The following is a 13,886-nucleotide window of genomic DNA, read 5'->3' on the forward strand; positions in this document are numbered from 1 at the left end:
ACGTTTTCTATCATGTATGCCTATGACAGACGACCGAGCCAATCAGAGTAAGAATGAGGCGGAGCGACACTGTAGCCCCGCCCCTTTCTGCAGGTCCTGAGAATGTGATGACGTTCTGCGCCACTAGAGGGAGGACAAAGACTCACTTTAACCAAGTTCCTTGAATCGAAAGCAAAAGAGGAGATAAGGAAGAGACGGCATCTCGAGTCTTTAAACTTGTAAACACTGTTCAAAGGGAGCATATTTTCTGGTAAGTTTAGAACCTTTTCTTCATGAAACCATATAGGTATATAAAAATAAGCTTCTGTTTCTGCTCTCCTTTACATGGAGTTTCAAAGTCGGATCATTTTCATTTCAACAGTTGAATGTGAAAATGTCTGACCAAAATGGCAGAAATACCGACGATTTTAGTTCTGAAGAAGGTTCATACATTTCAAGTGGATGGAGGCTTTCAAGTTCCAAAAATGTCAAAAATACAAAATCACCATGGAGACATCGTAAAAGTAGTCCATGCGAGGTTGTGCACTATATTACAACCCTTTCGAGGCCATGAGACCTTATGTAAATATTGTAAATATGTAAATATATAAATTCAGAGTAAATTTTATTTCATTATTCATTCACTCGCCTTTAAACTCTTTGACAGTCATGGCATTCCTGATGTATGAGCAGTTTGGACTATTCTGGGGAGAACGTCATTAATGCATCGAAATAGTGAATGATGACGGAATGTTCACCTATTCATTTTAGACACTTTGAACAATGGTATTGCTTTTTATATAATAACATCACTGTAGATGGATGGACATGAGTCAATTGTGAACACGGTTCACAATTATAATCAATCTGTCTTGATTATCAGTCAAAAAATCACTAGGCCTATGTATGTAAATCATCTGCTGCTAATTTTAGTTGAAAATGTTCAGGTTACAGGTTTCAGTATATTGGTTTCAGTTAACATCTGCTGTGTCCTATAGCAGGGGCGTAGCCAGAATTTTATTTTTGGGGGGGGCCATCTTAAAATGAGGGGGCAACTAATATATATACACACACACACATATATATATATATATATATATATATATATATATATATATATATATATATATATATATATATATATATATACACACACACACATATATATATCAATTTACCAGGACCAAGCCATTTTACAGCTGATCGCCGTCCAAAAAGTTCAGGAGGTATTTTTTAGCGATGGTGATTTAATGTCGGCTATTTTTAGTCCAGTGCCTGTAAGTTATATAAGATTAGTATTGACCGAGTTCAGAGGCTGTCATATGTGGATCAACTTACTTTGTTGTGTATTTTCAACAGTTAAAATATGAAAAAATTACTTTTATATTGCATTTTGGGAGAAAAAGTGTCATGAATTTATTGCATTTTGGGGGGAAACTAATCATTTTTTATAATAAATATTTGAAAATAGAAATCTGGATTTGAAATGTTTATGTTATTATAACCTAAAGATGCTTTGTGACAGTTTGAAACAAAAAAATAGTGGTTTTCATCTTTCCACTCTCTTGGTAAAGAAAACACATTATTACTCAAATTAATCATAATGGATTTATCGCGTTTTGAAACCAAACTCTTCATATACAACTGCACGGGTTGTGAAGGCGGTTCATCAATTGCAAACAAGTCATTGCGCATTGTGCCGATCTGAGTCGTGAAGTCTCACCGCTATTCCTGTGATGAAATATGCACGTTTCTGTCTCCTAGCCGCTTCACTCGCTGTCGTCTTGTAGTAAGCTGAAGCAAGCTCAGATGTAGATGGCTTATTTTCTCCTTCTCGCTCATCTTTTCGTGTGTAATATTGTACTTTGCACAACGCTGCCATTGTCACCGGCACCGCATGAACTCTCACGTGAAGATGACAGCGTAGGTTACGCACAACACGTCAAATCAAAACAGCCGCATTTTACCGCGCAGTATTTTGATTGGTCAATCTATCAATTAGACTAACATATCAACAATTTCTTATTTTTATTATTTTATTTTAAGCAATCAAAAATCTGAGGGCCCCCTCGTGGCTACGCCACTGTCCTATAGACTTGCTCGGTGCCGTGTCATAGCTGGGGGAGTGGGGGAAAACACTCCTTTCCCCTGACTGGAAAAGCATGTGTTAACAACCAACGTGAAGTTGGCACCCCATAAAACGAAATAATCTCCAAAACTATGCCATTCGTTTGTGCTGATTTGTACCGGTTTGTGCCGTTACGATGAACATTGTATCTTTTCCCCCTCCTTAGAAATAACACATTGGATTCGGGACAGTGACGTTACTGTCCACCCCATGCCATCCAAATCGCCCCAAACCGGTGCTTTTTGTTTGTGCTCGATTTGTGCTGTAGAAAGAACCGTCATACAATTTTCCATTCTTTAGACATCACAAGATCTTTTTTGATTAGTGACGTCACGCAAGCAAGCCGCGCTCTCCATCCATCTTGTCCACAAACCTGTCTGGTTCGCTTGTGCTCGCACAGGGCCGCTGCTGTCATTGTTCTTTTCTTTAGATATGGGAATGTTTTAGTTTAGATTTGTGCTATTGACATTTGGTCTTTATATAATCACCAATGCACAATGATATGTAATGTACTGCCACTACTCTGGCTGTAGGCTAGGGGGGCAGAAAGACTTTAAATGTCTGTAAGCTGTTAAAAGTATTCAGAAAACTTAAGACACTACACACAATAAAAAATGTAAAAAAAAAATTGGTTATTTTATTTAATTTTAATAAAAAATTCAAGCATCAGTCACACGTAGCCTACAGCCAGAGTAGTGGCAGTACATTACATATCATTGTGCATTGGTGATTATATAAAGACCAAATGTCAATATCTAGCACAAATCTAAACTAAAACATTCCCATATCTAAAGAAAAGAACAATGACAGCAGCGGCCCTGTGCGAGCAAACAAACCAGACAGGTTTGTAGACAAGATGGATGGTGACGTCACTACTCCTCCAAAGATTTTCTGATGTCTAAAGAGTGGAATAATTTATGATGGTTCTTTCTATGGCACAAATCGAGCATGGGGTGGACGATTTGGACGGCATGGGGTGGAGAGTGACGTCACTGTCCCGAATCCAATGTGTTATTTCTAAGGAAGGGGAAAAGATACAATGTTCATCGTAACGGCACAAACCGGCACAAATCGAGCACAAACGAGCGGCACAGTTTTGCAACGATTTGGACCATATGGGGTGGACAGTTATGTAACTGTACTTAAAAAGTTTATTTTTTTATGTTTAAGAGGGGATCGTAGTTGCAGTGTTTCTTTCAACGGCACAAACCGAGCACAAACGAACGACACCGGCTTGGTGCGATTTAGATGAGGTGGGGTGGAGAGTGACGTCACTGCCCCGAATTATATTTGTTATTTCTAAAGGAGGTGATGATATAGATACAATGTTAATTTTAACAGGACAAATCGGCACAAACCGAGCAGCACAAACGAATTACACCGGTTTGGAGCGATTTGAACGGCATGGGGTGGAGAGTGACGTCACACAACCAAAAAAATAATGTTCAATATCTCAAACGTTCGTTTTGTGGCACAAATCAGCACAAACGAATGGCATAGTTTTGGAGATTATTTTGTTTTATGGGGTGCCAACTTCACGGAGGTTGTTAACCTCGTATAGCCTACGTAGAATCACTTCTGCTGCTCGACAGATCAAGATACTTAAAAAACTGAACCGTATTGGGTCGGATTGGCCGTACAGTATCTGTGCCTGGAGAAACTACCCATCGGAATGGCCATAGGTGTCATTTCCCCTTTAAAATGCAGTTCCTACTTCATAAAACACCAAGTCTTTCGATTTAGACGTTTATTCAGTGTTCCTGAATTGAATGGATTTAGAGTATGTGCACTCTAAAAAGAGACGTGTTAAAAATGACACGTTGAGTCAAATTTAACACAATTCATGTAGTAAATACTCAGATGTGTAATTTTCAAAATAAAGTGGAAAAAAAATTGTAATCAATAGTCAAGTACAGACTGCATGTGCACAAAAAGTACAATTACATGTTTCATGACTCACTGTACATTATAAAAAAATTCATGTTTCAACCCCTAATTGATAATGCTGTTTTTGAGAAAAGTTCACGAATCGATAATATAACAGTTAGTACTTTCAATTAAATTAAAATGTAGAAACCCAGCAAGCAATTTTGCGTTTAAAAGATGTCTAATAGCCGTCCAAACACAGCCCTGACATCTAGGCTAAAACGAGGCTAATTTTGGGCTGTCAGTGAAAATGCAATAGACCAAGAATAGACTAGTCATCAAATAGACAGCAAATGAATGACTACATTATAGTATTCGAATACTACATATAATAGACAACAAAATACAACAATTCTGTTTACTCAAATATAACACACATACATGACAATCCATCCCAAAAAAAAAATATATATATATATGAAACTTTTATTAAGAACAATATAAAAATTAACAACTTAAGATAATAACAAATAAAAAAAATATACAATTATGACACTTATTAATTATACAATTACAATTATGAAAATAAAATATTATAAATACAGTAAAAAAAAAAAAAGATTATAATAAAAAATATTGGAAATTAACTTTAAAAATTAAATGACAAGTATAGCTAGGTATAACTTGCATAACTGTAAAGTTTGGGTTATATATTCTCTTAACTCTCAACAGTGAATAAATGATTAATTGGTTTTATTCTATACCCCCCCTCTTTTTATAAGAAAAGAGTAAAAGATATGTGTGGCTTTCATAAAACATTATAATAGGTTGCACATTTCATGTTTACCCCTTTGAGTTCAGATAATTCGAGTTTAAGGGCACATGGAAACGGGTTACAGTTCACGTGCATGTACCATGTTACCATGCTAAAATGTCACGATTCCAACAACAACAAATAATTTTAGATAAAAAATGAGCACGTCAAAACAAAAACACAGATACTTACAAGTCAAAAGTAGGAATGTCTTTTACCTGTTCTCTTTGATCGACAGATAAGTGAATGCAATGCTCTGTCTGGTTTAAAATGTTTGAAAATGGTGGAAGTGTTTATCGCGCGATCGCGAGAACAGTGCTCTCTAAGTCTCGCGTTGCCAGTAGTCATTTCTCAGTAGGGCTGTTGCCATTTAACGGTTGAGAAATGTAATTGCATTTTTTATTTAATTTAAAATTAAAGACATTCAAATAATATCGTAGATTGTGTATGAATGTTATGTGTGACAGTGACAGCAAACATGAAGCTGCGTGGGCACAAAACATGTAAACAATTTTAAGACTATTTTGGCTAATATGGCTATACTAATCGCTGGTCTAAATCAGGGCTATAGCCAAGCCGTTAAACGTAGACCACTGATTGCCTCGATTTCGCCGGGTGGGCTAAAATCAGACTGCACACAGCCCATCCAATTCAGAGCTAAATCTACAGATCGATCATGTCATGAAATGACACTTGCACCTTGTAGATATTATTACCAATGTGAACATAATGGGATATCAACCATCTCATGCGCTGCCTGGCCAAAAAAACTACAATTAATCAAAGTGGGCTACAAATAACCGGTCTAACTACGAGCTAAATCATGGCTACGCACAGCCTACACACAGAAAATGTCAAAGAAATGAAACCAAACACCTTGTAATCACAGTTGACTGTGCCTACATGATGGAATATCCTACATCTCGCAAGTTATTTTGGAAAAAATGACATGTAACCAGATTCAGGCCATCCTTAAAAATATTCTTGTTTGCCGTAACCCGACCGACCCTGTCAATTTAGTACCGACCCAATTATTTATTTTTTTCCCCTTTTAGTCCGACCGACTTGCCGGTTGTAAACTTGCGTTTAGACCGACTGATTTTTTTTTTAACTCTTAAAACAACTAATACAAATGCAATAAAATAATATTAGTTATTAAGTATTGTGAATATAAATTGCCTAGACCTACATACAAACATAAGCTACGTTCTTTCTTTTAAATAAAAACCCGTGGCGCGTCATCTATGATTATGTTTACACCATTGGTTAACGCATCACACTACAGCCTGGCCCTGCAAGCTAAGTTCGCTTCGTTTCATTCACTGTCAATGGTTCGCGCTTGGTAATGATGGCTGCGGCTTTACTCTAAAGATTATTTCATTTTTATATGTTGTTGAATATGGTTTATTAAAAAATAAACATGCGAGAGCGTGTAGGATATGTCATGTTTTAGTCAGATATGACGACGCTACTGCAACACACTCGCCGCAGATGAGAAGCTGCATCAACGTGCAAACTATCGCAAATCAAAGTGAAAGTAAGTCGCAGACGCTTAACACACAATCATCTTCATTAAATGTAAAGAAACGAAATGATCTCACCAGGGCTGTTTCCGCTTTCTCTTATTGCGGGCTTTGATTCAGAAATTTTAGCTAATGATCAATAAAATAATGTATCTCGTTGCTTTCGGTGATGTGCACTCCATTAAATCTGCATATAGCGGGAATTGAAGATCGGATTTATATCAGCAAAAAAAAAAAAAAAAAAGTATGTAACCAGGTGTAAATGGAATCGTTTTGATGCCTGGTGTAAACAGCCCCTAGACATAGGTGAAAAATGTATCCCGACCCGACCCCGATAAAAAAAAAAAAAAATGTATCAAAAATATATACTTTTTTATATAATTTTTTTTAATATATAAAAAAATATAGACCTACCTACCGTCCCTTTTTTTCTTTTTTTTTGCTGTTACTGCAAACCAAAATATTTTTAAGGATGGCCTCAATGTTATTTTGGCTAGAAGTGGGTTACACATAGCTGGACTATATCGAGTCTATATTTAACCAAGACGTTGAAATGACGGCTATTGCTTTGCTGGGAACTGACAACTATTGTATATAACTAACTTTTATTTACACAGGCCTGTTTGTTTGAGAACATAGCAAACACTGCATACAATGCACATTGATGGTGAGTGTCGGCGCGCTCTTATAAAATGATGTCTGTAAAACAACACAACCTGTAAAAAAAGATGTGTTAAAAATGATACATGTTGTGTCAGTTTTTAACACATATAGTGTGTGTGCTCAGGGACAGTTTAAAGCTGCAGTCTGTAGCTTTTTGGGGTAAAAAATTATCCAAAATAAATTTTTGAGCACATAAGCAGCCAGTGTTCAAAACTCTCTGCTTGGCTTAGCTCGATTTAAAACGGTAAGCTTGTAATAATGTTTTTAATTCCAGTGGTACTGGTGGATTTCCGCGGGAAATTCGAGCATGTCTTTGCGTCATTACGTCACATCTGTACACATAAAGAAGAGTCTCGGCTAGTCGACTATGAGTGTGAGGATGATCGAGGTGGAGATTTATAGCCTTTTCTCACAGCACTTGATATAATTAAACTTGTCAATTTGATGGTAGACCAGAAAGGTTAAAACGACAATCACCAGTGACAACTGGAGATTCACCCGTTGTAAAACACGAAAGACTTAGGAGAAAAAAAGAGACTGCAACCGGCCCCTGCGAAAACAAGGATAAATATCGGGAGGGCATTAAATGTAGTCACGCAATGCTGATGTTTTTGAGAACAAAGTATAATTTGCACGGTTTGACGTGATATGATAAGCAATCATTAGATTTAATCGGCGCGATTTACTGCAATGTTTTTTTTCCCCTTAACATTAGTTGGTCAGAAAAAAAGTGGATGTTACTTACTTGTTCAGACGACATTTTCCGGTGAAAATTCTTATGTTGGTCATACTTCCAAAAGTTGAATCTGTGATTGCAAATGACAGTATCCACACCACCAGCGCGGTGATTGACAGCAGCACATTCTCTTCAAAACATTGGATTCATCCGCGCTGTGCCGTGCTGAGGCACAACCCACGTAAAGTTGATAATTACGCGAATAACTCCAATTGCAGATTTCGAACAGAGATGGCGACAAAGAGGAAAAACTGCGGACTGCAGCTTTAACACACAACCTGTGTTGTTTCTTAACACACGTGACTGTAGTAGGTGTGTATTGGCCATAGTTACTTCCTTTTTCTATCAGATGTTTATTGACGATGACATAATCAAGTACTGATCTGACGTCTAACAGAAATAAAGTCAATCTGGTTAGTGATAACAAGTTAAAGGTGCGGTGAATGCAGTATTTGAAAAAGACAAAAGGCATGGCGTGATTGACTGCCAAAAAACTCCTGCTAAAGGTGCATTGTGTAAATTTTAGCGGCATCTAGTGTTGAGATTGCGAATTTTAACCAACAGCTCAGTCACTGCTCCAGGGGCGATTCCATGATTTTATAAATGGGGGGGCACAGGGGGGACCAAGAAAAAATTAAACTGGAAATAAATACTTGTTTAGAAAATATTAAGCACGATTTCAAAATCCCCCCCCCCCCCCCCCCCCCCATTTTCCATTTAATGGAAATATTAATATAACATGGGAAATGTAAGCCAAGAGTGTGTAACATTGTCACTGTTTCTGTACCACAGTCCATTATAAAAGGATAGTTTGTCAAACTGTTTAGTTTGTCATTGTAGTGTTGATATCTATAATTTGAGCTTGTGATAAAACAAAGCAATGTTTGCAATAGGCTTTTACCCTGTGAATTACCAAATTACACCTTTGTGTGCACAGTAGTGAAGCAATACAAACAAATAAGTTACACTTTGTTTATGCAAAATCTGAAAGTAAGCATTATTGGTCACTTGATAGGTAGTGGTTCAGTGGTTCTTATTGAGAATTAACAGAGGTTTTTAATGTTGATGTTTGGTTGAAAATGTTTAGTTTGAGGTCACCAGCATGGTGATCAGATTGAAGAAAAGGCAGATCAACATGTTTGTTTTCACAGCAAATAATTACTGCATTTAAAGTTTAAAGGAACACTCCGACTTTTTGGGACTTTAGCTTATTCACAGTATCCCCCAGAGTTAGATAAGTCCATACATACCTTTTTCATTTCTGTGCGTTCTGTAAGTGTTATTTGACGCACCCACCGCTAGCCTAGCTTAGCACAAAGACTGGATGTAAATGGATAAGGTAGCATACTAATCCCAATAAGTGACAAAATAATGCAAACATTTTCCTATTTATGTGTTGTGACCTGTATAGTCACAGCGTGTACAAATAACAAGGCTATATGAGACAGAGACCATTTTTAATCGTATAAATACTGGGAACTATATTCTCACTAGGCGTAGGAGCACAGCTACTTGGGCGGAGTGATTGATTGATGATGTCTCGTGTGCTGCGCTAATCACTCCGCCCAAGTAGCTGTGCTCCTACGCCTAGTGAGAATATAGTTCCCAGTATTTATACGATTAAAAATGGTCTCTGTCTCATATAGCCTTGTTATTTGTACACGCTGTGACTATACAGATCACAACATGTAAATAGGAAAATGTTTGCATTATTTTGTCACTTATTGGGATTAGTATGCTACCTTATCCATTTACATCCAGTCTTTGTGCTAAGCTAGGCTAGCGGTGGGTGCGTCAAATAACACTTACAGAACGCACAGAAATGAAAAAGGTATGTATGGACTTATCTAACTCTGGGGGATACTGTGAATAAGCTAAAGTCCCAAAAAGTCGGAGTGTTCCTTTAAACAAGTTTTTTTTTTCTTTTTTTTTTTTCTGCAGTTTCATATCTGACATTAATAATTATGGATTTGAAGCAGTAATGAAAAACGTGATAAAAAAATTCAGCTGTTGACAAACTCTTGTGTAATAGTAAAAATGCCTTCACGGTGTAAGGGGTCAATGAAACAGGGTATTTTGCTGTGTAGTGTCCAACCTCAAGCCATTTTTAAGTCAGAAAGTTAGTGATCCTTAATATCTAAAATAAGATCATCAGTACACTCCTCACAGACTTCTGCTGGACTTTCATCTGGACCTTCAAGATCTGGACTCAAAGAATGATGTTCAAAGAATGTTTATTGCCAACATTTTGAGAACTTTCATCAAATACTAATGAAAATATGATGATTTCATAAACATTGTTTTGAAAGTGTTTAATTCTTACACTTGCAGAAACTTTAAATAAATTAAAAAGTTAGGTACAAAAACTATGAGGCAAGCTACAAGACTTTCCTATGTTCCAAGGATCTTCTTTTAAAAGAGCAAACACAACCTGATTTATCTGAAGTTAGTTGTCATTCTAATGTTTAAAGGATTTTTCAAGAATGTTGTTCTAGACATGTTCTCCCAACATTATGAGGACTTTTGAAACACCTTCTACAAATAATGTATGAATAATGTATTTGCGTTAACATTTTGAGAAACGTTGAACAGATTCTGTTAAGTTTACTGGAAGAACGTTTGTTCATAACTGAGAGTACCTTGCCAGAACATTATAGCAAAAGTTATGAGAACTTTCCTGTTAGCTGGGACATCTTGTAACCAATACGTTTCTGGTCTCCAGCAGTCATTGTCTTTTTATTATTTTAATTTTTTTTAGCAAGAGGGAAATACATGAGCTGAGCACATCTATGTCGTCCTCTATATCCCCCTATCAAACTCATATCAGGCAGGACAAAACTGAAGCAGCCCTGAAAACACACACACTGGAGACTGGACAACTACAGGGGGTCAAAGACCAGCACAAAAGCAGCATGAAGAAGAAATATGAGAGATTATTTGAGGGAATCAAACTCCAAGAGTATCAAACCCTCCTGAACAGGATCTACACACAGCTCTACATCATAGAGGGAGAGAGAGAAGGAGTGAATGCAGAACATGAGGTTTTACAGATGGAGAAAACAGCCAGAACACAACACTCACAAGACACTCCAATCTACTGCAATGACATCTTTAAAGCCTCACCTGAACCAGGATGTGAGGACAAAGTCCACATCAAGACTGTTCTTACTAAAGGCATAGCTGGAATTGGAAAAACCGTCTCTGTGCAGAAGTTTATCCTGGACTGGGCCGAGGGAAAAGCCAATCAGGATGTAGATTTCATGTTTGTGCTTCCATTTCGAGAGCTGAACTTGATTAAAGATCATCAGTACAGTCTTCACAGACTTCTGCTGGACTTTTATCCGGACCTCCAATATCTGGACTCAAAGATTTATGAAGAGTGTAAAGTTGTGTTGATCTTGGATGGTCTGGATGAAAGTAGAATCACCCTGAGGTTTCCAGACACTCAGAAGGTTTCTGATGTGACTGAGACTTCATCAGTGGGTGTGTTGATGTCAAACCTCATAAAAGGAGATCTGCTTCCCTCTGCTCTCATCTGGATCACCTCCAGACCAGCAGCAGCCAATCAGATCCCCTCCAAATACATCAACCGTCTGACAGAGATTCAGGGATTCAATGAGCCTCAGAAGGAGGAATATTTCCGGAAAAGAATCAGTGACGACCATCAAGCCAGGAGAATCATTTCACATATCAGAAGAGCAAGAAGCCTCCACATCATGTGCCACATACCCGTCTTCTGCTGGATCTCATCCACGGTGCTTCAAAAGCTCCTGAAAGAAGATCTGAGTGCAGAAATCCCTCAAACTCTGACTGAAATGTACATCCACTTCATGCTGATTCAGATCAACATGAGGAATCAGGAGTGTGAAGAGAAAGATCCAGAGAAACTTCTGCAGTCCAACAGAGAAGTTATTATGAAACTTGCTGAAGTGGCTTTCAAACAGCTGATGAAGGGCAATGTGATGTTCTATGAGGAGGACCTGAGAGAGAGCGGCATAGATGTCACTAACGCCTCAGTGTATTCTGGGATCTTTAAGGAGGAATCTGTGATTCATCAGAGGAAAGTCTACAGCTTCATTCATCTGAGCGTTCAGGAGTTTCTCGCTGCTTTCTATCTATTTTACCTCCATGTAATAAAAAATGTTGACATACTTAAGTTTTTTGATGTTATTTATAGCTTTCTAAAAAATGCAGTTGATAAAGCTCTTGAGAGTGAGAATGGACATCTGGATTTGTTCCTGCGGTTCCTGCTGGGCTTCTCACTGGAGTCCAATCAGAGACTCTTACAGGATCTATTGACACACACAGAGAACAACTCAGAGAGCATCAGGAAAACCACACAGTACATTAAAGAGAAGATCAAAGATGGACATGGACTCTCCCCTGAAAGATCCATCAATCTATTCCTCTGTCTTTTGGAAGTGAAAGATGAGACTCTGTCCAGAGAGATTCAGGAGTTTGTGAAATCAGACAAACACTCAGAGAAGAAACTCTCTCCTGCTCACTGCTCAACAATCGCCTACATGCTTCAGATGTCAGAGGAGGTGCTTGATGAGCTGGACCTCAAGAAATACAACACATCAGATGAGGGTAGAAGAAGACTGATACCAGCTGTGATCAACTGCACAAAAGCGCTGTGAGTGTTACAATTTAGAAAATCTTTCTGAAGAGCAGCATTATGTTCCCTGAGAGGAATTAAAATGTAAGATGTTATCGAGAGTCTTGATTTTTTTTTTTTTTTTTTGAAATTTAATAATTTGAAAGAAGGTATAGAGTAAGATAAATAATTGATTTACTTTGTTCCAGTCTTTCTGGCTGTAATCTGACTGCTCAATGTTGTGAGAGTTTGTCATCAGCTCTACAATCCTCAAACTGTGTCCTGAGAGAGCTGGATCTGAGTAACAATGACCTGCAGGATTCAGGAGTGAAGCTGCTCTCTGATGGACTGAAGAGACCAAACTGTCAGCTGGGGATACTGAGGTTTGTGAACAAATTGGGACCTTCTTTCTGTAGTGTTGTTTATATGAACACGATTCGTCCATGACTCCCAGCATGCATTGTGGCATGAATGCATTATGTCGCTATTTTCTTTCACTTTTACTATTTGCTATAAACACGTGTATGTTTAAGAGTCACAATTCAGGACACCTATTTCAGTGACATTTTAAAGGTAACAGGGACCTTTTATGTGTGCCATTTCCTAGAAAACACTTAGAGTTGACAGTGGACGAGGAAGTAATATAAAACCCCCTGTTATTTTTCTATCTATTTCTATAAGATCTCAGAATGGTTTAATAAAATTGGTTTCCTTACAGTTTTGAAAATGTTTCTTCAGCTATGTAGTTTATTATTTGTTGTAAGTAGTTTTATAGTGTTGTTTTGGTGACCACCCTTTGCTGACCAAAACAAAAAACAAAAAAAAAAACAAGACAGTCTTGAAATATCTGTAAATAAGAACTTGTACAGTGTGTAAGGGCTGCTTTAAGTTATATATTAAGAAAAGTCATTTGACCCACACGTAGTCAGTTTTTCAAAAAATTAACTGATAGTACAGATCATATCGCACTACCTCGTAAGTAAAAAGCACAAAAATAATTTTAATTAGACTTAAATATTTTTGTCTATACATAATATATACAAAATAAGTATATTTGCTCTCTACTATCTTAAAGAAAATGTAGTGCTCTCCTACACAAAACAAAAATATTTCAGTAATCATTGTCCATCTGCAGGTTGTCGGGCTGTATGGTGACAAAGGAAGGTTGTGGTTATGTGTCTTCAGCTCTGAGTTCAAACCCCTCACACCTGAGAGAGCTGGATCTGAGCTACAATCACCCAGAACAATCAGGAGTCAAGCTGCTCAACCACAAACTAAATGATCCAAACTGCTCGCTGCAGAAACTCAAGTATGTCAAACTAAATTTAACTCTTTGACCTTCAACCAACTTCAAATAGAAGCTGCAATCTGAAATGAAACTTTTTTTGTTTAACCCTCTGGGGTCTAAGGTGTTTTTGGGGTCCTTGAGATGTTTTGACATGCGCTGACATCAAATGTTTAGATGTCAACCCAATTTTCATTTTCAACCAAAATGTGACATCTGAGCGATGTTGGAGTCCATGTCCAATAACATTTCTAGCTGGGGTAACTCACATTGTGGCCATAATATGAGCACACAG

The 13,886-nt window shown here is 37.5% G+C and overlaps 1 protein-coding gene across 4 annotated transcripts in view; it reads left to right on the top strand.

Moving 5' to 3' along the window:
- LOC309495387 (NLR family CARD domain-containing protein 3-like) overlaps window positions 1-13,886 on the top strand; it is a 24,152-nt gene continuing 10,266 nt past the window's right edge. Inside the window, exons 1-4 of one of the 4 annotated variants that reach the window (XM_082165105.1) lie at window positions 1-250; window positions 10,468-12,345; window positions 12,516-12,689; window positions 13,442-13,615. In XM_082165105.1, coding sequence (XP_082021231.1) covers window positions 10,499-12,345; window positions 12,516-12,689; window positions 13,442-13,615 — 2,195 coding nt within the window. In that variant the 5' untranslated portion in view covers window positions 1-250; window positions 10,468-10,498. Of the gene's footprint in view, window positions 251-10,250; window positions 12,346-12,515; window positions 12,690-13,441; window positions 13,616-13,886 lie in introns of those variants that run through there. The other 3 variants (XM_082165102.1, XM_082165104.1, XM_082165103.1) reach the window with 3 other exon arrangements.

Source organism: Leuciscus leuciscus (assembly GCF_965113295.1).
Source record: "Leuciscus leuciscus genome assembly, chromosome: 3".
Classification (NCBI taxonomy): Eukaryota; Metazoa; Chordata; class Actinopteri; order Cypriniformes; family Leuciscidae; genus Leuciscus; species Leuciscus leuciscus.